Below are 25,436 nucleotides of genomic sequence, written 5' to 3'. Positions count from 1 at the left end.
ATCTTGTCTGTTTTACTTAACATTGTAAGCATTTCCAATGTAATTAACTATTCTGAACCATGACTTTATATGGATGTATCAACCTATATTTAGAAATTCCTGGATTTATATAGTTTCCACTGTTTAAATTCCTTTTGGGAGACCTATTTCAAACAAGACTATGATAAATTTTATTGCATATAAACCTAATGCCATATCTCTGATTCGTTCTTTAGATTTAAAAAATATAATAATTGGATTTTGATAAATAAAATGTAATTACCCTCTAGAAAAATTGTTCAAATTTTTACATTCATACTGTCGGTGAATAGTCCTCATTTCCACTCCATTTACCCCCATATTAACTGGCTAGTGTAATCATTTTATTTAACTTTTTAATGACATACAATTTACATACAATAAAATTCACACTTTTAAAGTGCATAATTCAGTGTTTTTTTTTAACATATATTCAAAATATTGTACGTATGATTTGGTTAATTCATTAAATTTATTGTGTTTAAGCTCTCATTTCATTTTTCTTGTTGTTTCTCATAGATTTTCTATGTAGTTATTTGTATCATTTACAATTAATAAATGCGTATTTTAAAATTAATTTTAATTCATATTTGTCTTTCCGGACCTATTGCATTGGCTGGATCCATGTTTTTCTCGATTATTGCTAATACTATTTTTCTGTATAATGTGGTTTAGGGGTATTTGTTTTCAAGTCAAATGTATCTGGGTTAAATATACCACTTCTTAAATGTGTAGCATGGAGCAAATTACTTATGATTGTTGAGTTTCAGCTTCACTATTTGGTAAAAATGGGAAGCATTAATAAATAGATTTACTGAAGGATATAAAAAATAAAATGCTTAGCGAAGTGCTCAATGTATGGTAGATATTGATTCATTTTTCATTTACTTTCTAAAGATCAATGCTGTTCAGGAAATAAAATCAGGTAAAGATGATCCACAGTAAAATGCTTGTGCTAATATTAAATTATGCTCATATAAATACTGTTGTCATTGAAAGTTTTTTGTAGAAATCCTTGAGCTAGACTTTTTGACACAGATAGTTGTTTTATTATGCTGCCTACCTATAACCAGGATCCCATTTATGCCAGCCCAGAAACATCGCTATTTGTGTCATTATAAACCTCCAGAGAATCTGCATTCTCCCTTGGATAACTCACAGATGTGCCTCCCAGCACTTATAGCCATAAATTCTTAATCTCTAAATTAAATACCTCCTACTGTATCTTTGCACTTTTCTCTTTCGTTTTGTAATCTTTCATAATATGCAACTATTGAATTTGTTTTTGTTAGAGGAAAAGTGTTAGATACCGCTAATCATGTCTAAATTCTTTAGATATACCTCATTTATTACATTCAAAATAGTGAGAGTGCCCTGAACAATTGTGTATAGGTGCAGGACTTATATAGGGGGCAAAAGAGGTACCACAAAGCCTTAAAATTAATTTCCCCATTAGGAAAAGATGCCAGCAGGTAGTCAACTGATCAAAAGAAACGGTTTTAGCTTTTTATGATGCAGGCACAATGAGCTCATTATTTTTTATATATAACTGAATACAAACGTTTTATTGAAGAGCTTAATAAAAACTTTGAGAAAACATTTGATAATTTTAGAATTTGCAAACATTTTGCAGATCTGAACGTATTTGAAATGGAGGGAATAAATAATTCAATAGAAAGTTTTAGTGTTTTCTAAATGTTGAAAACTGTTTTTCTTTGTTAGACTGACCATCAGTAGTGATATGGAATGATGATTCAGAGACAGGTTGAGTGAAATGTCTATTCTTGTCCCAAGTCAAGGCAGTCACTGAAAATATTGCTTCAGGCCATAACTTTGGCATGCCATGGGTTAAATAAAGGTCAACTCTAAGAGAAAAATAAAAATCAGTTGATCTTTTGGTGTTAAAGGGGCAAAATAGTTATCATTTTAGATGCTTTTAGTGCTCTTATAAATTCAAGGATTTTGGATTCCTTTTTCCCTCAACTGAGAATTTTCAGGCCGGTGGTGTCCACAATGTATATGAGTGCCTTGGGGCATTTTGAAAGGAAAGAGAAGGAAATTTACCGTATTTTAGAGCAATGTTCTTGCCTTTACAGAATCTTGCATGATACTTAATAACTCAGTGATGTGGCTAGCCCACAGGGCTGAGAATGCTTTTTACATTTAATTTAATTGGTAGCTATTTGGAACATAGGTATCTAGAGAACTAGGTTCTAATCCCATCTTTGGCACACTGTTTATTTCTGTAAAAGATATCAAAATACAGATTTGTAATTACTTTTCAATATTTCTTCTAACTTATTCGTCTTTGTTAGGGAAAGGGTTAAAGATTGTGGAAGCAGTTTATCAGTCAATAACAGTTCGAGAACTCCACATCCCTGTTAGTTTTAATTTTGGCTCCATCACATTCTTTAGCTAGGATAAGAGGGGTTCCTGCTTGACATGGTCATTGAAATAATTGCCTATGATGATACCATCACATGGTAAGAGCTCATTAAAGTCAACTTGTATTTGGGTTATTATTATTCCTATTCTGTATTTTCTGCTAAGAAAGTATTGTAAGCAGCAAAAATCATAGAGAGGTCTATCCTATTGTCTGGTTAATTCTGACACTTACTAACAGCTGTGTAATAAATGCCATCAGCTGCTGTGTGGTGAAATGTTGTATGGATGGTATAGACATTGGGGACATTTTGGTCATTAATTGGAGACTTTCTTGAATTCTGTGTGTAATTCAGGTAATTCTCCAACAAAGCAATCTTATTTAGTCAAGCAGATCAAATGGGAAGTAGGTAGGCGACCTCTTAATAGTTCCCAGGACAAATCAGACTCAATAGATTTCCACCATAATTAATTTATTTGTGGTCCAACAGAGTGGTTTATTTTTGTTGGATTCTTTCAAGGATGGCAAATGCTCCACATTAATGAGAGGAATCCTCTTTTTCTCTTTATTTTTTGGTTAAGAGATGTCATTACATTTGTTTGCATAGATTGAAAGAAAAAACAACTGTTATGAAATAAAATTCTTTCCTTTCGAGAAAAGTCTCTTTCATCAGAATATAAAAATGAGTGATTTTCCCATTAAGAACTGATTCTTTACTGTAGAAAAAGTCTTCCTGTGACTAGTGATAAGTGACTGCGAAAATAAAGCTTATTGCAGATTATACCAGACAAACCAGAGAACCTGATTGAAAGAATCACTAGACCCTTCAATGAGAATCAACCAGAAATTCTGTACATTTTGGGGACATGTGCTTTTATTTGCTTATTCATAGAATAGTAGATTCTATTATTTTTAGAGTTGTACGGGGCCTTACAGGCACTGTGCACTGAAGATGGTCAGTAAATGTTTGCTGAATAAATGCATGAATGTATTTTAATGTTCCTCTCGTTGTTGAAATCCTTTCTATATTTTATATACTATAGAGAGTCATTTAGCTTGTGCTTGAACATCTCAACTTACTGAAAGCTTACAAAACTCTGGGGCAGCCTTTTTCATTGGTGTAACACTCTAATTATTAGATATTTCCTTTTTTTTTTTGAGCCAGATTTTATCACCATGTAATTTCCACCCTTAGGTTTTAGTTTGGTTTTATGGGGGAACATTAAAATAAATCTACTCCTTCACGTGAAAGTTCATCACATATTTCAAGACAGCTGTCATGTCCCCCATATAATTCTTTTCTTCTCCAAGCTAAACTACCATTTTTAAGATGATAGTGTTTCTAGTTCCCTAACCATTTTTATTCTTCTTTTCCATTTTTTTGGTAGATGTCTCTAACATAGTTGTTTTACTATCTACCATGTAATAAGGAAATTTTGAGCCAACAACTGTGATAAACACTTTATATACATTATTTGATTGAAATACTCACATCAACCATGTAAAATATGTTCTTTCTAGTGAAAATACTGTGTCAAGGTCACCTAGTTAAGAGGCATGATTTGGATTCATACCAGCTCTAAATAACCACAAAGCCATGTAAAAGTGACTTATCCTTTCTGTACTTCAGCTTTCTCATCAGAAAAATGGGGAATTATAATTATGCCTATGCCTTAGGGCTGTAGAGAGTAATGATGAACTAATATTTGTTAAGCACTTATAAAAACATCCGGCATATAAAAAGCACTCTAAGTGTCTGTGAAGCAAGCAAGCTGGTTTATGGTTTCACTCTATACTATATTTTCTCCCTATAATGTTTGTTTTTAAAGTGGATGTGGTATGCTGAATAATGAACCCCCAGATATGTCCATGTCCTAATCCCCAGAACTTGTGGATGTTACTATATATGGCAAAAGAAACTTGCATATGTGATTAAGTTAAGGATGTTGAGGTGGGGAGATTTTTATGGGGTTATCTTTGGTGAACCCAAAGCAATCACACAGTCCTTCTAAGAGGGATGCAGACGTCAGAGTAAAAGAGAAGGACATGTTACCATGGAACCAGAGGTTGGAGTGACACACTTCAAAGATGGAGGAAGGGGCCACAAGCCAAAGAATAGAGGCAGCTTCTAGAATCTGAAAAAAGCAGGAAAATGGATTATCTCCTAAAGCCTCCTAAAAAAGCCAGCTCTATCCTGCTGACATCTTGACTTTAGGTTAGGGAAACTACTTTCTGACTTCTCCACTACAGAAGTATAAGAGCAAAAAATGTATGTTGTTTGAGGCCACAAAGTTTTTGGTAAATTTTTTTAAAAGCAGCCACAGGAAACGAGTGTAGTTTGTATCCAAAACTGTCTGAAACCATGTATTAGAAATAACTGAGGTCTAAAGAGCCTGAATTACTTCTGTGATGAGTATTATAGGCTCCATGTTCCTAGTCAATATATAGAAAAATACATCTTACATCCAGAAGGTTCCACGTTGCATGTGATACCTCTAACAGCTTTTAAAAAGGGAAGGTTAATTAACAAAGGACCACACTACTGACATTAGATCTGCCTTACTTTTCTTGGCTATCCCTCATGCTCATGACAGTCAGTGTGTGGGGAAATTTTTCTCTTCTGATGTCTTTGTCTTCATTCTCTGTCAAATGTCCTCTCTCCCCATTACGGGGGGCGGGGGTGTGGCGGGGAGGGGGGTTTCTTTTGGTTCTTTGAGAGTGAGATGTTTCAATGTCCCTTACTAGCTGATGTCTTTCTTTGATTCTTTCACATTTCTGTCATACTTCTTTGCATGCTTCAGTCTCAACCGAGGGAGCCTCTGATATTTTTTTACTGCTCTTGCATTTCTTGGATGCTGCTTTTGTGAAGCATCAGTTGTTTCTAGGTGGCAGAAGAAAGGTCTTTCACCTAGAGATCTGCTTCCTCAGATTTGCATGCCTTGGGAACCTACATCTCTTCATCTTCTGGAAGTGTGGGATGGGAGTGTGCAGAAACTCTCCATCTCCCTCGGAACTTCACCCCCACAGCATCCAGATGCCCTCAGCAGCCAGAACATCTCTTAAATTTAGAGGAGAATTGCTACTTTTAGAAAAACAATCCCCCTTACGCTTGCCCTTTGCAAATTGTCACAGGGTTATGTACATCTACTGATTTATCCTAATTCTCACCTTTGTTGTTTATTTTGTTTTATTTTTGTTTTAGAGGTCTCGCAAAACACTGTTTGGATGCATTCACTGAAACTTTGATCAACTGAAATCTGCAAATCTATTTCCTATGAGTTAATGATGAGCCTGGATATTTTCTACCTGATATCCATTTAAATTTTGAGCCCAAATGAAATATTGTGTGTTTTTTGCTGAAGTGGGTTTGGCCCATCATTCTAGCTTATCATACTATTAATAATAACAGTAACTTATTGAGTATCTACTATGTGTCAAGCACTGTTTGAGGTTTAAAGTATCAAATTACCATTAATAATGGTTACTAAATTATATTGTTAGGATAATAAATTTATTAAGATAACGAGAATTTTCTTTTTAAATGTGTTACTTTTATTTTTCCCAACTTACTTTTTTCTCCCTTATTTGGATAGCATCCATTCTATGTACTTCTCTAAGTCCTGTAAATATGTTGAACAACTAATGATGAACGAAAGGTTCTGTGTCCATCATTAACATTATTACTTCAGGTGACTTTCCAAAACTTGTGTCCGTTTGTCTATAAAGGGCCTTAAAAGATAGAAATCTGAGACCTGAGAGTTATTTTCAGTATATCCATAAGTGAACATTTTGGGAAAGATTATGTTGAATTATTAATCAGCTGTCTTTGGGAATGGCAATTTTAGCAACTTTGAACCTAACTAATAATTGAGCTCACACAGATTTATTTTATCAGTGAACACATTGTAAGAATCTTAGTAAAAAGCTTTGCTGAAATTAATATTTACTTATGCTGTATTATAATCCTCCTGACAATCACCTGGCGAAGATATATCACTGACTCCTTTTTATAGGATGGTGTGCTCATTTCCTAGGGCTGTCGTAACAAATGACCACAAACTGGGTGACTTAAGACAACAGAAATTTATTCTTTCACAGTTCTGGATGCCAGAATTCTCAAATCAAGTTGTCAGCAGGAGTGGTTCCTTCTTGAGGGCTTAGAGGGAGAATTCCAAGCTTGTCTCCTAGCACAACTCTAATCTCTGCTTTCTTCATCACTTGGGGTTCTTTTCTTTCTCTGTCCATGTTCTCTGTGTCTCTTCCCCTCTTCCTGTAACACCAGTTATATTGAATTAAGGGCTCACCCTACTCTAATATAACTTCATCTTAATGTGTACCTTAATTACATTTGCAAAGACCCTTATTTCCAAATAAGGTCATATTTACAGGTACTAGGAGTTAGTACTTATTGTGGCAGTGGGGGGAGATATAGTTTAACTGGCAGAAATAGGGAAAAGGAAAAATCATTAAAGTAAGAGGAAGCACATATTCAGAATATGAACCAAGGACTTTTGTCTTCATGCAATACTCTCTTGACTCCAGCTCCCTATCTCCTAGTGAATTCCGCTTTATTTTTCATGAATTCATAGACCAGCTGTTTAATAATCAATCTGCTTTAGAATTTCATGACGACTAAAAATCAAGCCCACTAGCTCTTGGTTTCTAAAATCTATCTTTTCCTATTTTTAATAAGTTTTTCTTATCATTAACTTTGGTTCCTCAAATACTTTTCTTGTTTCCAAGCTCACATAATTATTCTAGGCCTAGACATTTTAATTTCTTTAGGTTGGTTTGCTGATCCCTTATTACCTACATTCCTCTTTTGGGCTTCAATTTCATTTTAATGGTTGTTTTATATATTCTAGTTTAAAGCATAATTTAGAGCTGTGTGGTTCTTTTTTTCTATACATATATCCATTGCTCCTGGGCTACAGTTTGTCATAGAAAACATTAGTCTCTTTCTAGAAACATCTTCCCTTTCCAGTTCCTCTACTGTCTTCCATTAGGAGGTTGACAATTCAATATTGGGCACCAATTGTCACGTGTACAGCTATAGTTAATCAGTTAGCCAAACAGCCAATTAATAATTTTGGAGTTTATATTATGTGCCAGAGGCTGTACTAGTTCTAATGATATAAGAAATAACATACAATAAATTTTACCCTGAGGAGCTTATATTCTAGTTGAAGGGAGGGAATAGTAAACAGGAAATTAGTGTGTGCTAATTGCTGTGAAAATATTTGAACAAAGGTGTTGCCTGTATAGAAGTGGAACATCTTACCCTACTTTGAAATAATTGTTAGCACCATACTTTTGTAATCAGTTATTTGCTCTCAAGTAGTGTTCCTTATTATTCCAGATATTGTCTATCTGCCTTTTGGAGACACATGCTCCTATCGTATGTCCTGTTGTGTATAAGATGCAACTTATCACATTGAACATCCAATGTATGTTTTTGCCTTATAATAATGTACAACGTATGAATCAAATAAGAACAGTATTATTAAAGTTAAAAAAAAGTAACTTCTCTCTTTTTTTCTTTTCAGAGTCCTATCAATGATTTAGTTCCCTAGAGAAAATCAGAAAATAAAAAGTATGCAGTTTTCATACAAACCAGTGTTGCATAGACTTGTCTCAGCAAGACCACAAATTTATTCAAGTCAAGTACCATCATTTACCAGGGTATAGTATGATATCTTATAAACACTAAAACCAGAGTTTATCTAACAGAGTTATTTAAAAATATAACTTACAGCATTAATTCTAAATTCCTTGGGGGTTGGGTCTGTTTATTCCAGTTACTTCACATTATTGTTATTATATAATGTCTTACCTAATATGGGAGTTTTTAGGGCCCAGAAAGAAAACGATATTTTCCCAGAAACTCTGAATGAGAATTTGGATGGCTATTAGCAAGACATTTAGGTCCCCCAACAGCTTCCTTGTTTTACTTTCTGTCCCTTTTAAGAGGTTACTTCCAGGACAGCACTGTTCTTCAGTCTGCCATAGCTCAAGCCAGAAATTGAGTGTGGGAAATGCGGTATCTATTGTGGTCTGTTTTTCTGTGTGACAGTTGTTCCTATTTTGTGTTTGTTTCTCATTTAATGAGGATACAACTTTCATCTGGGGAGATGTATGGGTCACTTGTTAGTGCACTTAAATACACTAAGGCACTCCACCAGCTGGAAATTGTGACTTGTAGTTGAATTATTTTTGCACAGCGAATGGTTTTCCTTTTGACATATTTTAATATACTTGCACACTGAGAGCAAGAGTGGGTGAACAGAAAACAGACTGTTTTATTAACCCAGCAGTCACCTTTGAGGTTTGTACATGTCCACTTTTTTTCTTTCCTTTGTACATAATCCCAAGAGACTGGTACCTGGCTTTGCTCAGAATAACAAAGTCAGGCACAAATCTCCAAACACAATTGTTAGCTGAATGCCAACTGTTTCTTCTCATCTTTTTTTTTTTTTAACTTGAACATTAAGAATTACCTCTTTATGGGTGAACCATAACCATTAAATAAGGAGTTTGTTTTCTATTTCAAATACCTCCCTTATCATTTACTAAATTTATTTTGTAGTATTTAGTCTCAGGTGATAAAATATTATTTTGTATGTGTTTTACAGTGCTCCTTTTTTTTTCCAAATCCACTAATAGTGAGAAGAAAAGAAGAGAAATATGTTACAAGCTTTAACTGGACTTCAATTTCAGCTGAAAGAACAATTAGGAGAAAAGGAGAGAAGACTTCAAATCAGCCAGGAAATCAGTGCCCATAGAACAGAGTTCCACATGCAGTTTTCATACAAACCAGTGTTGCATAGACTTGTCCCAGCAAGACCACAAATTTATTCGAGTCAATTACCATCCTTTACCAGGGTATGTATCTGTATACATATACAGCCATAATTTCTGAGTAAGTATAGTAACTACCTCTGAAAATCTGTATGTTTTAATTGTACTCAAAAAATTGAAGAAAAAAATGAGAATAAACACCCAGGGCTTCCTCCCAATTTCCAGTAAGTAGCTACAATTTACATTAACTGACCCATTTAACAGCATGGAAATATTAATGCAACAAAGCACCCAAAGTACATACTTTTCCCTTTTCTGTTATTATCATTATCATCTACATCATTGTCATGATACTACTACTACTTGATATTTTGGAGCACTTTATACTTTACAAAGAAGTTTTATATCATCTCATTTTGCTATTTGAATCAATCATTGTAGTATGCCATAATGAAGATTATTAATAGAGATAAAATTTTTAAAAACACTCCAAGACTTTTAAAGCACAGAGAAGTGGTGTAGTGTGTAGGAAAAACTGTTTTTTTTTAATTATTATACTTTAGGTTCTAGGGTACATGTGCACAACGTGCAGGTTTGTTACATATGTATACATGTGTCATGTTGGTGTGCTGCACCCATTAACTTGTCATTTACATTAGGTATACCTCCTAACGCTATCCCTCCCTGCTCCCGCCACCCCACAACAGTCCCCAGAGTGTGATGCTCCCCTTCCTGTGTCCAAGTGTTCTCATTGTTCAGTTCCCACCTATGAGTGAGAACATGTGGTGTTTGGTTTTTTGTCCTTGCGATAGTTTGCTGAGAATGATGGTTTCCAGCTTCATCCATGTCCCTACAGAGGACATGAACTCATCCTTTTTTATGGCTGCATAGTATTCCATGGTGGATATGTGCCACATTTTCTTAATCCAGTCTATCATTGATGGACATTTGGGTTGGTTCCAAGTCTCTGCTATTGTGAATGGTGCCGCAATAAACATACGTGTGCATGTGTCTTTATAGCAGCATGATTTATAATCCTTTGGGTATATACCCAGTAATGGGATGGCTGGGTCAAATGGTATTTCTAGTTCTAGATCCTTGAGGAATCGCCATACTGTCTTCCACAATGGTTGAACTAGTTTACAGTCCCACCAACAGTGTAAAAGTGTTCCTATTTCTCCACATCCTCTCCAGCACCTGTTGTTTCCTGACTTTTTAATGATTGCCATTCTAATTGGTGTGAGATGGTATCTCATTGTGGTTTTGATTTGCATTTCTCTGATGGCCAGTGATGATGAGCATTTTTTGATGTGTCTGTTGGCTGCATAGATGTCTTCTTTTGAGAAGTGTCTGTTCATATCCTTCGCCCACTTTTTGATGGGGTTGTTTGATTTTTTCTTGTAAATTTATTTGAGTTCTTTGTAGATGCTGGATATTAGCCCTTTGTCAGATGAGTAGATTGCAAAAATTTTCTCCCATTCTGTAGGTTGCCAGTTCACTCTGATGGTAGTTTCTTTTGCTGTGCAGAAGCTCTTTAGTTTAATTAGATCCCATTTGTCAATTTTGGCTTTTGTTGCCATTGCTTTTGGTGTTTTAGACATGAAGTCCTTGCCTATGCCTATCTCCTGAATGGTATTGCCTAGGTTTTCTCCTAGGGTTTTTATGGTTTTAGGTCTAACATTGAAGTCTTTAATCCATCTTGAATTAATTTTTGTATAAGGTGTAAGGAAGGGATCCAGTTTCAGCTTTCTACATATGGCTAGCCAGTTTTCCCAGCACCATTTATTAAATAGGGAATCCTTTCCCCATTTCTTGTTTTTGTCAGGTTTGGGAAGGACTGTTTTTTAAAGTTAAAATTCTGAGTCTGCATTGCTGGCTGTCTGATAGTGGGCCTTATAAAGCATTGCTTTGTTGACTTATTCAATGTGAAAGATAATAGTTATGCCAAAAACTGGTTATGAAGTTTGACTGAAGATTACGTTTTGTAGAGGATCTATCACAGGGTGTGTAGGTAGAAAATGCATTGAGATGGAATTTTTGTACTGGGGTAGGAGGTTATTTTAGGTAACTTTGAAAGCAAACACTATGAGAATATATTCCTATAGTTGGTGACTTATTCAAGGTAGCACATCTAGTAAGTGGCAGAAGCAAGATTGGAACCCATGCTCTCAGTGTACATCTAAAATTTAGTCTAATTTTAATACTATATTTTGAGCACCTGCTTTTGACCAAGTTATTGAGCTACATTTTAAAGGTACAGATATGAAAAAAGAGTTCTTGCTAGGAGGGTTTTACAGTGTGGAATGGGAAATAAATAAATTCAATGAAAGAAAAGCTATGCACCATTGGCGTGGTGTATAGTATTGTACATGGTTTTGGTGATGCCAAGGAAGACTTTGTTATTGTGGAGACATTTGAATTGGGCCTACAAGTATTGCCAGCTCCATTTTCAGGAAGTAGGTATATCAATAATACTTGCTTTATTTTTCATATTACAATTTTTCTTAAAAATAAGACTAGTTCATTGACCTTGAGTAAACTTTCAATAACAATGCTTATTTATTGTAAGTTGAGCTTTCAAATACCTTTGCGTCTTAAAATAATCAGAATGTTCTGTTTATAATTATTTCTAACTTCATTACATTTTTCTATTTAGTGCTTGCAGTTTTTATTTTTCCTCAAAAATATTTAAGCCAGTAGGGTTTTAATGAAAAGTTGTAGAAGATTCTGAGTTCTATAATCTTTGTTTTCTTTGAGTCCTCCTCATCATTATCCTCACAAGCTCATGATAAAACAATACATTTTTAGCACTTGGTAAGCAAGTGCTTTGGGACAAGCATCATGCTAATCACTTTACATATAGTATTCTAATTCTTCAATAATCTAGTTCAGTAGCTAGAAGCCCCGTTTGCAGATTTTGAACTGAGGCTCAGAGATTTTAAGAAATGATCTCAAAATTGCATGACTAGCACCAGCATTACTGTTCTCTGACTATGACCTAGTGGTTCTTATTTGTCTGCTTTGTTGGGTTTCACTACTTTCTCACTAGCTTTATTATTGAAAACGCTGATGATTCCCAGTAAGAGTAACCCAGTATGAAGTAGATGAAATCACAGAGAGAATTTGTTGGCTGCTATTTCCAGGAAAGAGAGCTGATATCAGGGATGACTAGAGCCAGAACTTCAAATATCACTAGGAACAGCTCTATGTCTCATCTGTGCTTCTCTCTGCATATTGTCTTTGTTCTCAGACCAGCTCCTCCTTGTAGCAAACAGTATAGGCTTCAGTCCCTCCAGGCTCACATCTTCACAGCTTGCCATCAAGGAAAATAAGTATTTAATGTTATTCAGCTCCAGTGTGAACTATTCTAGGGAACATTTGCTGGCTCACATGTCTAGCCCTTGGCCTGGTCATTATGACCAAGATGGTAAGTGCTATGCTCAGTTTTTTTAAAAGTCAGGTGTTCGCTTTGATGGCTGTAGGGAGAGAGGGAGGGGATGGTCTGTTATTAGAATTGGGAGGCAAAAGGGGTTGTACAGACATGGCCTCCAAGTAATTGCATAAGCCAGGCAGTTATCTCAATTTGTGGCTATTAACACAGGTCATTATGATGCCTGCTCTTATTGTCTTAGTTAAGTCTTCACCATTTAACACCCTAGGTGATTAGTTCTCTTAAATCGCATCTGTAGGATGGAGAGCTCTGGACTCATATTGTCCATTAAGGTAAACTCTGTCAAATTTATTTTAAACAGTTAAAGTTGGTTTGACCCAAATATAGTCTCTAAATCTTAAACATTTAAAAAATCTAAGGCAGGAAATTCTGTTTCTGATGGGGAACAGGATCAGCCTATGCAATTAAAAGAAAAATTAACGTGTGATGAACATACTTCAGACTCTGCAAAAGTGATACGTAAACAGACACCCTGGGTGCATTTGGTCAACCTTGCTTTTGGCTAGCATGTGCCAACATTTCAGAGCTTGCTCAAAACTATGCGATTACATTTCTTGCCTCAAAAAGCTGAGATTTTTTTGTCTGCAGTGACTTTATGAAGGTATTGCCCACTTTGAAACTGTCTGAAGTCAGCCAGGCATGGTGGCTCATGCCTGTAATCCTAGCACTTTGGGAGGCCGAGGCAGGTGGACATAAAGACTTGAGGTCAGGCATTGGAGACCAGTCTGGCCAAAAATCCTGTCTCTACTAAAAAAACCACAAAAATTAGCTGGGCGTAGTGGCATGTGCCTGTAGTCCTAGCTACTCGGGAGGCTGAGGCAGGAGAATTGCTTGAACCTGGGAGGTAGAGGTTGCAGTGAGCCAAGATTGTGCCACTGCACTCCAGCTTGGGTGACAGCAAAATTCTGTTTCAAAAAACAAACAAACAAACAAAAAACAAAAAACTGTCTGAAGTCATCAGTCAGCTGACACTTTGACTAAGTGTTGAGGCACATTACTGGAAAGATTCTAAGCCTTGGAGACTTACATTGTGATAAGTGTGTTTTAAATGCTGTGAGACTTCTTGATGAAACCTTGTAATGTGTTTCAACAAGTATTTATTAATTTATTTTAAAGAGTGAACTTAGACTGTTTTTGGAGTATTTAAAATAAGAGATATTCTTTAATCAATAGGACACTGTTTCTTTCTAAGCAACATCATATGTCAGCCCTGTGTTGAATGTGAACAGAGATACTCTATGTGGGAAGCTCTATCTTCTTGGAATGCTCACTTTAATTTTGTTGATAAAGGTAGAGAGGTGAAAATTATGAGAAAAATGTAGCTTCTTTCTTTTCTACAATGTCTTGAATTCCCCACCACTCTATCAACATGTACATCTTACTCAGGGATGGAAGGTGGAAAGAGATGGGGAAAAGGAGCTTGCTAATTGGGGAGAGGATATTAGGATGAAAATTTAACTTCCCAGTTAAATGTCTCAAAGGCTTTTTGTGTAAAGTGGTGACTTTAAGGTTAAATCTGTCTCTTTTTGGCAAACACTCAGACTTTCATGGATGTGAGGAAAAGCTTTCATGTGCTTATGTCCTCTGACCTGGATGGCTACCTCCGAGATGCTTCTTTCTCTGATTGCCACCGGCCTTCCTGCTGGCTTGCACTGCTGGGTCTGTGGCTAACAAGGTTCATAGCATGTTTTCTTAGCAGCATCAACATCAGCGGTCAATGCCAACGGATCTGGAGTCTCAGCCACAGAGCCCAGGCTAGACTATTTTGGTTGCTGCCCCTCATCCACTGGGGGCCTGCGGGGATATTTAGGTCAACACTAAGGTGCTTCTCCTGTGTATGTTTCTTTTTTCTGGTGCACTGCATTGAATTTGAAGAGGCACCTAGGTAGAGGCAGTTGCATACTTGGATTTGTAGCTCAGAGAAAGGCTATAAACTGGAGAAAAATATTTGTAGGTTATTAACATTTACTTTTATTAAAGCAGTGGTAGTGGATACATTGGGGTTTCTGTCCTTTTGCAAACTCTCTACCACATATGTACTAGTGGTTTTGTGCCAGAGTAGGGGATCAGGACCCTCACGTCTGCCTCCCGGTCTCTCTTTCTCCTCTTTCTATAATTTTTTTTGGAGAAAACATATGATTTCTTGGTCTTCTAGAAACTTCTTACATCTTCCTTTTTCCAGCATTGGCAGTCATCCTTCCTTTTCTCTGGGGCCATAGGGCTGGAGGGCTGCAGGCAATGGAGGTCGGATTCAAAATATAAAAAATACCAAGGGATGTATATAGAGAATATTAATCCTGACACAGAGGTAAAACTTATGGAACACGAGAAGGCAGTGAAAAAATATTCAATCACAGCCTCAGTAGCTAAGTCTTCGATGTTTAGATCTCATTTTCTAGTTGTGCTTTGGGTGTTTTAAATTTGTTAAATAACCTGTAGGATTTGATCATCTCCTCCAGATATAAATCTCATTTACATTTATGCTGAACACCCTTTTGAAGTCATCTATTTCAAAGACCTCTTAAAACTTTAGCTTTTTTTTTTTTTTTTTGAAACGCAGGCTTAAAAAATTATGTCAAGTGGACTGTATATTATACTTTACAGACTTTAACGTCCCTCTGCCTATAGAGGGACTTTAAAAGGGATATAAATTAGAGAAACTGCAAAGCTGAAAAAGTAAAAACAACTGTGCATTGTCTGTAAAAATATTTTTCAAATAAGAATGAAAACATTTCCCCCCAGAGTTCCCTTTTGTTATAAATGTAAGGAATGCATGGTTCGGACTTGAGCAAATGTATCTAGCACTCTCTGATAATGAGTAACGGATGAACTGAAATGGTAGCCATGCTTATGCTAAGTTTATAAGCATTTTGATCAACACCATAATCAAGAAGCTTAAAGAAGTCACATAATGCCCATTGTGTTGTCTGAATAACATATATTATACACCTGAGACTCAGCATCTAATACCCTGTGAAATAGCTTGATAGCCCAAGAGCTTACTAATGGAGGAAAATGGCTCACTGAAGCCGAGGGAAATTAGAGTGGGAGTCACCTGTTCTCTTAGAGTCCTCAAGTAGAAGGCAGTCTGGCACTGTGGTTCTTATTAATCAATACCTACATCTCTGGGTCTGTCTTGATTTTAGGTAATAAAGCAGAGAGAATCAGACAACCTTCGGATAATAAATTGCAGGATCTGGAGAAGTTAGAATATTAATGTTCTCCCTTTTCTTCACTATTATTGACCTGTAATTTTAGTCTAATTTCCTTTTACTTATCTTGAAACATAGAAAATTGGTCACCTTTAACTTCATAATCTTCCTCTGTAAATGTAAAGACTGTTGTCCATTTTCAAATTTTTCTTGTATGTCTCCTCTTCTGAAGGCTTTTAGGAGTTTATTATAACTAGTAGCGACCTCTTTAAATTTCCTATAGTTATTTGAAAATGCATCATGGCATTGATCAAAAAATACTCCTTTAGATTTTTAAAATAATATATACTCAACAAATAACTTTGTTTTGCTAATTTTCAGTGGCAAACTGCTCTCCTCATTTTCAATTATCTTTTAAATATGTGTGTCCGGAGACATAGATGCTAATTATTTCTAGTAGCTGCCACTGAATGAATAATGGTGTCTCTACGTGTTAACGGACCCTGTGGCTGAAATTTCAGATATAGATAATTGACAAAAACAGAAATAGTATAATTTCTATTCCACATTACATTTTAATATTAATATTTAACTATAGAAAATAAGAGATTCAGTGCAAAATATAAGGAAATGTCATGTCTTGGTTATTTGTTAATTATTATTTTTGCTCACTAGATTGAACAGCTACCCATCCTTCCTGCTGTCCTTTCAGGTTTCTGGAGTTTAGGTTCAAGTCATTGTCTTTCTACAACTTTTTTGAGACCTGTCCATTCTGACGACTCTGAATCCTGTGTAAGCAGCAGCTTTGGCAGAATCACTTTTCATCTTCTACTGCACTTACCAGAGAGAAAACGAACTTTCCACTTTCTGGCGTCTTGGTTGGCTCTGAGTGATCACAGCTTCCCTGCTTTTGTCTTTGTGGAGACCTATTCCCATTTCCTGCTCTGCTTCCCCGGGGCTCCAGGTGTTCCCTCAGGCTTTCCTTTGCTTGTCTCACTTCTGGCCTCTCCCTGAAAATGTTCTGCCAGTTTCAGGTAATCGTTATTACCGTACCTGTCTTATTTTCTACATAACCTTTAAAAGTCTCTGAAAATACCGCACTATTATCTTAGGGTTTTTGTTGTTGTTTTTGTTTCCTGGTTAATTGTTTGACTCACCCACTGAAAATGTAACTGCATGCGAGAAGGGACCCTGCCTATCTTATTGATAGATGCAGCTCCAGAAACTAGAGCACAGTAGGTGCTTACCAAATATTTGGTTTTCCTTAAAACTGTTTTTGGATTTCTTTGCTTTTGACTTTTCATACTATCACAGGCAAAATTATCCACTAACACTGCTTCGATAAATGTAAATGCTAACAACCTACAAATATTTGTCTCATTTATAGCCCTCCTCTGAGCTACACATCCAAGTATCCATCCTCTTCTACATAGATGCCACTTCAAATTCAATATTTAGACCCAAACTAAATGAATAAGCTAGTTTCTCTGAATGCTGCCACAAGCGTAAACGAAATGAAAAACTTGCTTATTCTTAGGTGTCGTGTATTTCATAACTGGAATACTTATCCATGCACTTCGTCAAGCATTAAAATTGGGGTCTTCCTTTCATTCTCTCTCCTTCATCCCTGTTATTGCCAAATCCTGTTGAATCTGCCTTGTAAATAGTTCTGAAATCTATCCTCCTTCCTTTATTGTTGCTGCTACCACCCTAATCAAGGTCATCATTATTTGTCATCATTATTTCTGTATTCTTACAATATTCTACATTGGTGTCCTTGGGTCCAGTCTCGTTCCTATCCAATCTTTCTCTACCACATATCCTCAGAGATCAGTCATAATCTAAATGTGACTATGATACCCTTTTCCCAAACAAACACACCAATGAAAGCTCTTCAGTGGCTTCTGATTCTCTTTCAGAAAAAGTCCAACTCCTAAGTCAGCTGAAATGGGGTGGTGTATCCTTAACCCTCCCACCGACCTTTTTTGCTTTGAGTGCTGGAAAGAGTAAATAAATCACATGGTTGATCCTTAGGCAGTTTCTCCCACATTATACTTTTCTAAGCTAGACTATAGTTAGAAGCCAGAGAGAAAAATTTGAGGTTATATTTTCCATGAGAACCTTGTATCCTGTTTTTCTATATTAATAATTAAGGGTTGATTATTAAACTTTGAAAACAGAGGAACATGTGATAGGACTAATATGATAAAAATTAAAGAATTTCTCCAGTGTTCCTTAAGATTAAAAGACTATAGAAAAGGATACTAGTAAGCAATGGTTAGAGTTTTCTGTAAGAGTCATCTTGAATCAGCTCCAACATATGAACAAATGTTCAGTTGAATCACAGTTTTCAGGCATTACTGAATGGCAAACTTATTTTTGTCTAGAAAACTTTCAGTTATTACTTGCATCCCATTTCAGACATAAAAATGTATCAATAATGCCCTCAAGCATTTTCTAATTTTGAGATATAACTTAATGCCTTTTAATAATTTACAATACATTCATTATTGCCCCCCTGCCCCAACTCCCCCCAAGGTCTTTTCTGCAATCAACATATTTTAAAAGTGAAAATTTCTTTGCTGGTTCCTGTGAGCAAAAACACCCCTATTCTTTCTCCAACTAATTATTTAAATAGTCAGTCAGGTTTACTATTGGGACAAGTGGTTTGAATATTTTTAAAACTTTAATCCACAGATTGTGTAAAGTGTAAAAGTAACATATATGTTAAACTTATTTAAAGTTGTTACTTTCTGATTCTACCTTCATCTTCTTTTCTTCCATTACAGTAGGAGCATATTGCAATTCCCTTCTCTTTCTTCACTGTTATTAACTTTTCCCCTTTTATCAGAAAAAGGATCTTGCTTTCTTTGATTCTCTTATTGATATTTTAAAAGGACTTTTTTTCCTCTCTTGCTGTCTCTCTCAGGCAAGTCCCATCTCAATTGTCCTTTGTCATTCATTGTCAGTCTTTGTGTCCATCCTCTTATCCCAGCCTAGTTTTTTCCTTTTTCTTTTTTTTTGGGGGGGGCATGAAAGTGGGGGACATTGGTGTTGGGAGTCTCATATCAGTGTCAGGGCTTAAGCAAAATGCAATCATTTTCAAATGTGAATTGCAGTTTATACCAAGAAGACAATGCTTCTTTGTTTCAATAAATTGGAGCCTCCTGCAACTCATACTCATTTAAAGAAATTTTAAAATAGAACTTCTAAATAACTAATAGCTGGAAAATCCTGATTTGGGGCTTTAGTCACTAAAGATAAGAAAAAAAAAACATTTGCTTCCGTCCTCCCATCTGGCTTTTACACACGCATTTCAGGCTCAGTATGCTCTTGCTCTTTCTTTTATCTATGCCCATCTGCTTGTATGGTGTGTTCTCACCCTAACATATTTTCAGACCCTTGCCATAGGGCAGAAGTGCCAAGCAATTATTTGTTGAGATAGATAGCCCACATAATACTGTAAGTGACATCTGTTCTGTAGAAAATCCCTCCCTTGTGGCAGCAGTGTCATATTGGCAGCTCATAGGAATATTGGAATTGACATAGAGGGACAATTGAATGTTTCATCTTATCCTGAATTCTCACTCAGAATGCATCCAATACCAGATGCTTTAGAGAACCAAGTAACCCCCTGACTCTTTCTCTTGTTCGCTCTACACCTATGGTAATTGGCAATACTACACTATGGGAAAAATTTCTTCCTGACCCCAGCTGGTAACCAAATTATGCCCTAAAGAAGATTGGCATACTTTAAAGTTTATTGCAGTTAAGATGCTGAAAAATGGGGTGTTTTTCATATTAATGTGCTTACTAGATTGTTTGACCTAAATAATAGCTTGAATAGTAAATTTCACAAATTACTCTTAATAACATGATTTGGCAAAATTACAATGACAGATGAACATTTTAAACTTTTAAGAGTGCTGATCTCCATGTTTGGCAATTGGATCTTCTCTTTTAGACTATTTTCAAATAGATGATAAGAAAAAGAGACCACAGTCTATAGTGGTTTAAGGCTTGGTTCTTTGTATAAAGGTATATTTAGTAAAATATATTAATTGCTTCTGGGTAAACTCTGAATTTATTAACTTTTAGCCATTTGATATTATAAAGGCAGGCAGAAATTGGAGCTATAGTCAGTATTGGTAAATTAAAAATACAATATACAAATTAGGTTCTGTATAAATTCAATTTCCCATACCATCTACGTTGATGCTGTTAATCTCTTCCAAAACACTCAGAACATCATAAACACTTCAGATTTTAAAAAAGTTAGAATCATTATGAAAGGCCTTTAAAATAAAGGTTGAAATGAAAGCACACAGCTACACAATTGGATTAACCTATTTATTTTGGCTTATATTTAAGTACAATTTAAACATTTAGTAATAATATGCTGTATTAGTTACGCATTGTTGCAATACCAACTACTATGAAAATCAGTGACCTAAAACAACTATATTACATCTTCATGATTCTCTGGGTTAGCAATATGGGCTAGGTTCATTCGCTTGCTTCCATTCTGCATCTTGTTGGGTGAGTGTACTGGAGACTGATATTCTAAGACAGCCTCACTCAAAAGTCTTGTTTGAGACTGACTGATGGCTGTTGGCTGAGCCGTGTGTCTCTAGCAGTATGGTTTGGCTTCTTCATATGTGGATCTAAAAGCAGGAAGAAAGGGGACTGGTCGTAATGTGGAAATTATTTTAAACTTCTACTTGTATGTTATCCCTTCAGCCAAATCATCATGGCTAACTCTAGAGTCGCTGTGGGAGAAGACTGCATAATGGAGTGGATAGAGGGAGGTGTGATTCATTGGGTACCCTAACTGTAAAAATCTACCACATATTGCTATTCAGGATTACCAGTTAGCAGAACCTTACTTTCCTAAGTATTTAACACGGTGCAGTCATTACTAGAATCTTGTGCTAAATCCTGTAAATCTGCAAGAGAAGAGAACTGTGTAGAAAATGTAAAGATCAGTGAAACGAGTTCCTTACTTGATCAGTTTTTCTCTCTACATATTTTCGATACCGATTCTTTGTAGGAAATGTGGTTTGCCAATATTTATTCCCTATCTATCTTTTCATCCTTTTGACAAGATCTTTCACAGAGAAAAACATTTTAATTTTGATAAAGTCCAATTTAATGAATATTTATTTTATGGACTGTGCTTTTGGTATCATGTGTAAGAACTCTTTTTATATGTTGCTAGATTCAATTTGCCAGTATTTTGTTGAAGACTTTTGCTTCTAAATCTATGAAAGATATTGATCTGTAATTTTCTTTTCCTTCCTTCTTTCCTTCTTTCTTTTTCTTTCTCTCTCTTTCTTTCCTGCTTTTGTTGTTTTTGTCTGGTTTTGGTATCAAGGTGATGCTGATCTCATAACATAAGTTGGGAAGTATTCGTTTAAATTATATTTTCTGAAAGAGGTTTTGTGTAATTGGTGCCAGTTCTTAGTTAATGTTGGGTCATCTGGGCCTAAAGATTAATTTATTGTTTTCAAATTCAAGATCAGTTACTTTAACAGTTATAGGGTATTAAAATCGCCAATTAAAATTGTGGAGTTGTCTATTTTTCTTTCAGTTCTCTCAGTTTTCCTCTATATATGTTGATGAAGTGTTGTTTGGTTCATGTACAGTAGGATGACTAGGTGTTCTTGGTGGATTCACCCTTTCACTATTATGTAATAGCCTTCTTTGTTTCTGCTTAAGTCTTTTTTCTCAGAAGTCTATTTTATGTGATATTAATACAGTTATTCTTGGTATTTAAAAATTAATGTTTGCGGCTGGGCACAGTGGTTCACGCCGAGACCAGTCTAGGCAACACAGTGAAACCCCATCTCTACTAAAATAGAAAAATTAACTGGGCATGGTGGTGCATGCCTGTAGTCCTAGCTACTCGGGAGACTGAGGCAGGAGAATCGCTTGCACCCGGGAGAGGGAGGTTGCAGTGAGCCGAGATCGTGACACTGCACTCCAGCCTAGGCAACAGAGCGAGACTCCGTCTCAAAAAAAAAAAAAAAAAAAAGTTAATGTTTGCATAGTATATATTTTTCTATCCACTCAATTTGCCTATATTATCATGTTTTTAGCAAGTTTCTTATAATTTTGGTCATGTTTTTATCCACCTTGCTAATCTCTATCTTTTGATTGCTATGTTTAGATCAGTTGCAGTTAGTATAACTATTGATATGTGAAGGGTTAAGTCTGTCAGTTTATTTATTTATTGTTTGTTTACTCACTGTTTCTCATTCTTTGATTTCCCTTTTCTGTCCTTACTGTAGGTAATTTAAACATTTTTCAGAGTTTCATTTTGATTTATTTAAACTATTTCTGAGTCCATATCATTGGATAGTTTTGTTTTGTTTTGTTTTGTTTTTTAGTGGTTGCTCTGGGTATTACAGCACAATAATCTTCCTTTATTCACAATTTTGTTTGTGCTGTTTTCGGTTATCCACGGTTAACCATGGTTTAAAAATATCAAATACAAAATTCCAGAAATAAACAATGCACAGGTTTGAATTGTGCTCCATTCTGAGGAGTGTGATGAGATCACACACCTTCCTTCTCTGTCCCTTGTGGAATATGAATCATCCCTTTGTCCTGCATCACCACACTATAAAAGCTACTTCCTGTTAGTCACTTAATAGCCATTTTCATTATCAGATTAACCTTTGCTGTCTCACACTGCTTGTGTCCAAGTCACCCTTATTTTACTTAATAGTGGTCAAAAGTGCAAGAATATTGATGTTGGCATATTGTTATAATTGTTCTATTTTATTATGTTGTTGTTAATATCTGACTGAAGCTAATTTGTAAATTAAAATTTATCATAGAGATGTCTATATAGGAGAAAACATAGTAAATGTAGAGTTCAGTACTAATGCAGTTTCAGGCATCTACTGGGGGTCTTAGAACATATCCTCCCATGGATAAAGGGGGACTACTGTATACGTATATCTACTGTCATGGTCTACATACTTCATAGTCTCCTGTATTGACATTTTACCACTTTGCGTAAAGTATAGAAAATTGATTTATATTCAGATTCTTTTATCCTGCCCACTTTCTTTTTTCTTTCTTTCTTTTTTTTTTTTTTGAAACAGAGTCTTGCTCTGTTGCCAGGCTGGAGTGTAGTGGCGCGATCTCAGCTCACTGCAACCTCTGACTCCTTGGTTCGAGCGATTCTCCTGCCTCAGCCTCCTGAGTAGCTGGGATTACAGGCATGCGGGACCACGCTCAGCTAATTTTTGTATTTTTAGTAGAGATGGGGTTTCACCATGTTGGCCAGGATGTTCTCGATTTCCTGACTTCGTGATCTGCCCGCTTCAGCCTCCGAAAGTGCTGGGATTACAGGCGTGAGCCACAGCGCCCAGCCTATCTTGCCCACTTTCTATTTATAATATTAGTTTGTCTAAATACTTTGAGCACACATCAGAAGGCATTGTAATATTTGCTTAAATAATCAAACAGGACTTTACAAGCTCATGAAAAAAGAACTGTCAAAACTCAAGAATAAGAAAACAACCCAGTTTAAAACGTGCAAAATATCAGGACAGATACTTTACAAAAGAAGATATACAAGTGGAAAAAAAAACCGCATAGTAAGAGTACTCTCAGTATCATATGTCATGGAGAAGTTGCAAATTAATATGACAGTGAGATTCTACTATACACATATTAGAATGGCTAAAATCCAAAACAATGAAAATACCACATATTGTCAAGGATCCACCTGCTCAAACCTTCCTTTTTTCTTTTGTTTTATTTTTGGAGAGAGAAATACAGTTTAATTTGGTCACCAAATGAAAACGACATTAAGGACAGATTATGCTCATTTAAAATATGAGACTATTTGACAAGTATGAAGGTAATAGCAATACAAAAGTGAAGCAATAGTCAGAGATTTTATAAAGAAACCACCTTTAAAAAGTTGATATCTCAGGAAGGCAAGACAAGTAGTTACAGGGGTGTGTGTGTTTATGTGTGTGTGTGGACCGGGGAGTGTTGATGTTGGCTGAGCCCATAAGACAGTAGAAATCTTAGTCAAAGTATCTGGGAAAAAGTCCTGTAAGAGTTGTTGAAGAAGAAGGATTTAGTCAATAAAGGGAAATACAAAGTTATATTTAAGACATATTAAGTTCAAGATTACAATGGAAAAGTGGTAGTAAGTAGTTAGTACTGGATTTGGATTAGACTTTAGAAGAGGAAACACATCTAATGCACAGATGCGGCAGTTAGTTGCAGAGGCAATAGATGAAGCCAAGACAAAGAAGGATAATAAACAAAGGATAGAATCTTGGAATACACTCATGATTAGGAGGGAAGAGAGGAAGGGTAGAGTAGTGGATGAGAAAAAAAGTAGTGTGATATGATAGAGGGCAAAGCAAGAGATATTCAAGAAAGAGAGCTCCTCCAGATGCAGTAGAAAAAAAAATAAAAGGAAATGTAGAATCCCTAAAGGTCATTGAACTGAGGTGATCATAGCTGACCTTTGAAAGTGTCATAGTTTCAAAAAGATTTGGGAACAGAAGCCAGATTACAACATATTAATGAGTGAGTTCAAAATATAAAAGGCTACTTTGGTAGTAAAAGGAGGAAAGGGGAACTGACGATAGTTTCAGGGTACATCACAGTAAAGTCTTAGTGATAGGACCATAGTCTACAGCATTTGTATTAGTCACATATACTGGATATTGCATATGAAGCTTTGGGGTTTGGATATGTGCGTATGTATATGTGTATGTGTGTATGTGTCCACACATGCATGCTAGCACATTTGCTACAATGTCGCCTTTTCACTCATGCATGTCTGTACCCCTAAACACACACACTTCTGTTTTGTTTTTGCAATGAGTATAGTTGTATAACTAGAAGTGCTTTATGTTTTCAATAAAATAGAAAAACTTTATGAAAAAATAGGATTTAAGGTGAGTTAAGGCAAAAAAGTTTTGAAAATTCAGTGGTTTTATGGCCAAATATTAGACTGCATTCTGAAAAGGTCAAACTCTGGAAGGGATATTAAGTAAGCAGCCCTGTATTATAAATTTTGTAAATCTTGGATACCATTTTAATGATGCCTTTGCAAGTGGGTATTACACTTGTTAATTAAAGTTGAAAAAATAACCAACATCCTCATTATTAGTATCTATAAGTAGCAATTCATCTGCTGAATATCCCAGGCATATATATTTAAAGCACAATGTGTTACATAAAATCAGTGATTGTAAGTTTAATTAACATCGAATGAGACTTTGCAATTTAACTTCAATTTACAGCATAAAGGTTACCTGTGCTGAGCTCATTCCACAATACTGGTGCTATTATAACGTTGAACAGTAAATTGACCACTGAATAAAAAATAAGAACAAAGAAAAGCCATTTGTAAGTTGGACAATCTGTAAGACTATTATATCCCAATGTACTCTGTTTTTTTTTGTTTGTTTGTTTTTTTTTTTTTTTTTGAGACGGAGTCTTTCTCTGTCACCCAGGCTGGAGTGCAGTGGCTCAATCTGAGGTCACTGCAACCTCAGCCTCCCAGATTCAAGCAATTCTCCTGCCTCAGCCTCCCAAGTAGCTGGGACCACAGGCACATGCCATCACGCCTGGCTAATTTTTTGCATTTTTG

At 35.8% G+C, this 25,436-nt stretch overlaps 1 protein-coding gene across 5 annotated transcripts in view; it reads left to right on the top strand.

The window, feature by feature from the left end:
* Nucleotides 1-25,436, top strand: part of TFEC (transcription factor EC) — a 273,116-nt gene that overhangs the window by 92,532 nt on the left and 155,148 nt on the right. For all 5 annotated transcript variants that reach the window (XM_054495507.1, XM_054495510.1, XM_054495506.2 and 2 more), the window contains 2 exons: nt 7,948-8,083; nt 9,065-9,283. In XM_054495507.1, coding sequence (XP_054351482.1) covers nt 9,086-9,283 — 198 coding nt within the window. In that variant the 5' untranslated portion in view covers nt 7,948-8,083; nt 9,065-9,085. The remainder of the gene's footprint in view (nt 1-7,947; nt 8,084-9,064; nt 9,284-25,436) is intronic.

This window comes from Pongo pygmaeus, chromosome 6, assembly GCF_028885625.2.
Source record: "Pongo pygmaeus isolate AG05252 chromosome 6, NHGRI_mPonPyg2-v2.0_pri, whole genome shotgun sequence".
NCBI lineage: Eukaryota > Metazoa > Chordata > Mammalia > Primates > Hominidae > Pongo > Pongo pygmaeus.
This window is presented reverse-complemented; position numbering and strand designations above follow the sequence as displayed.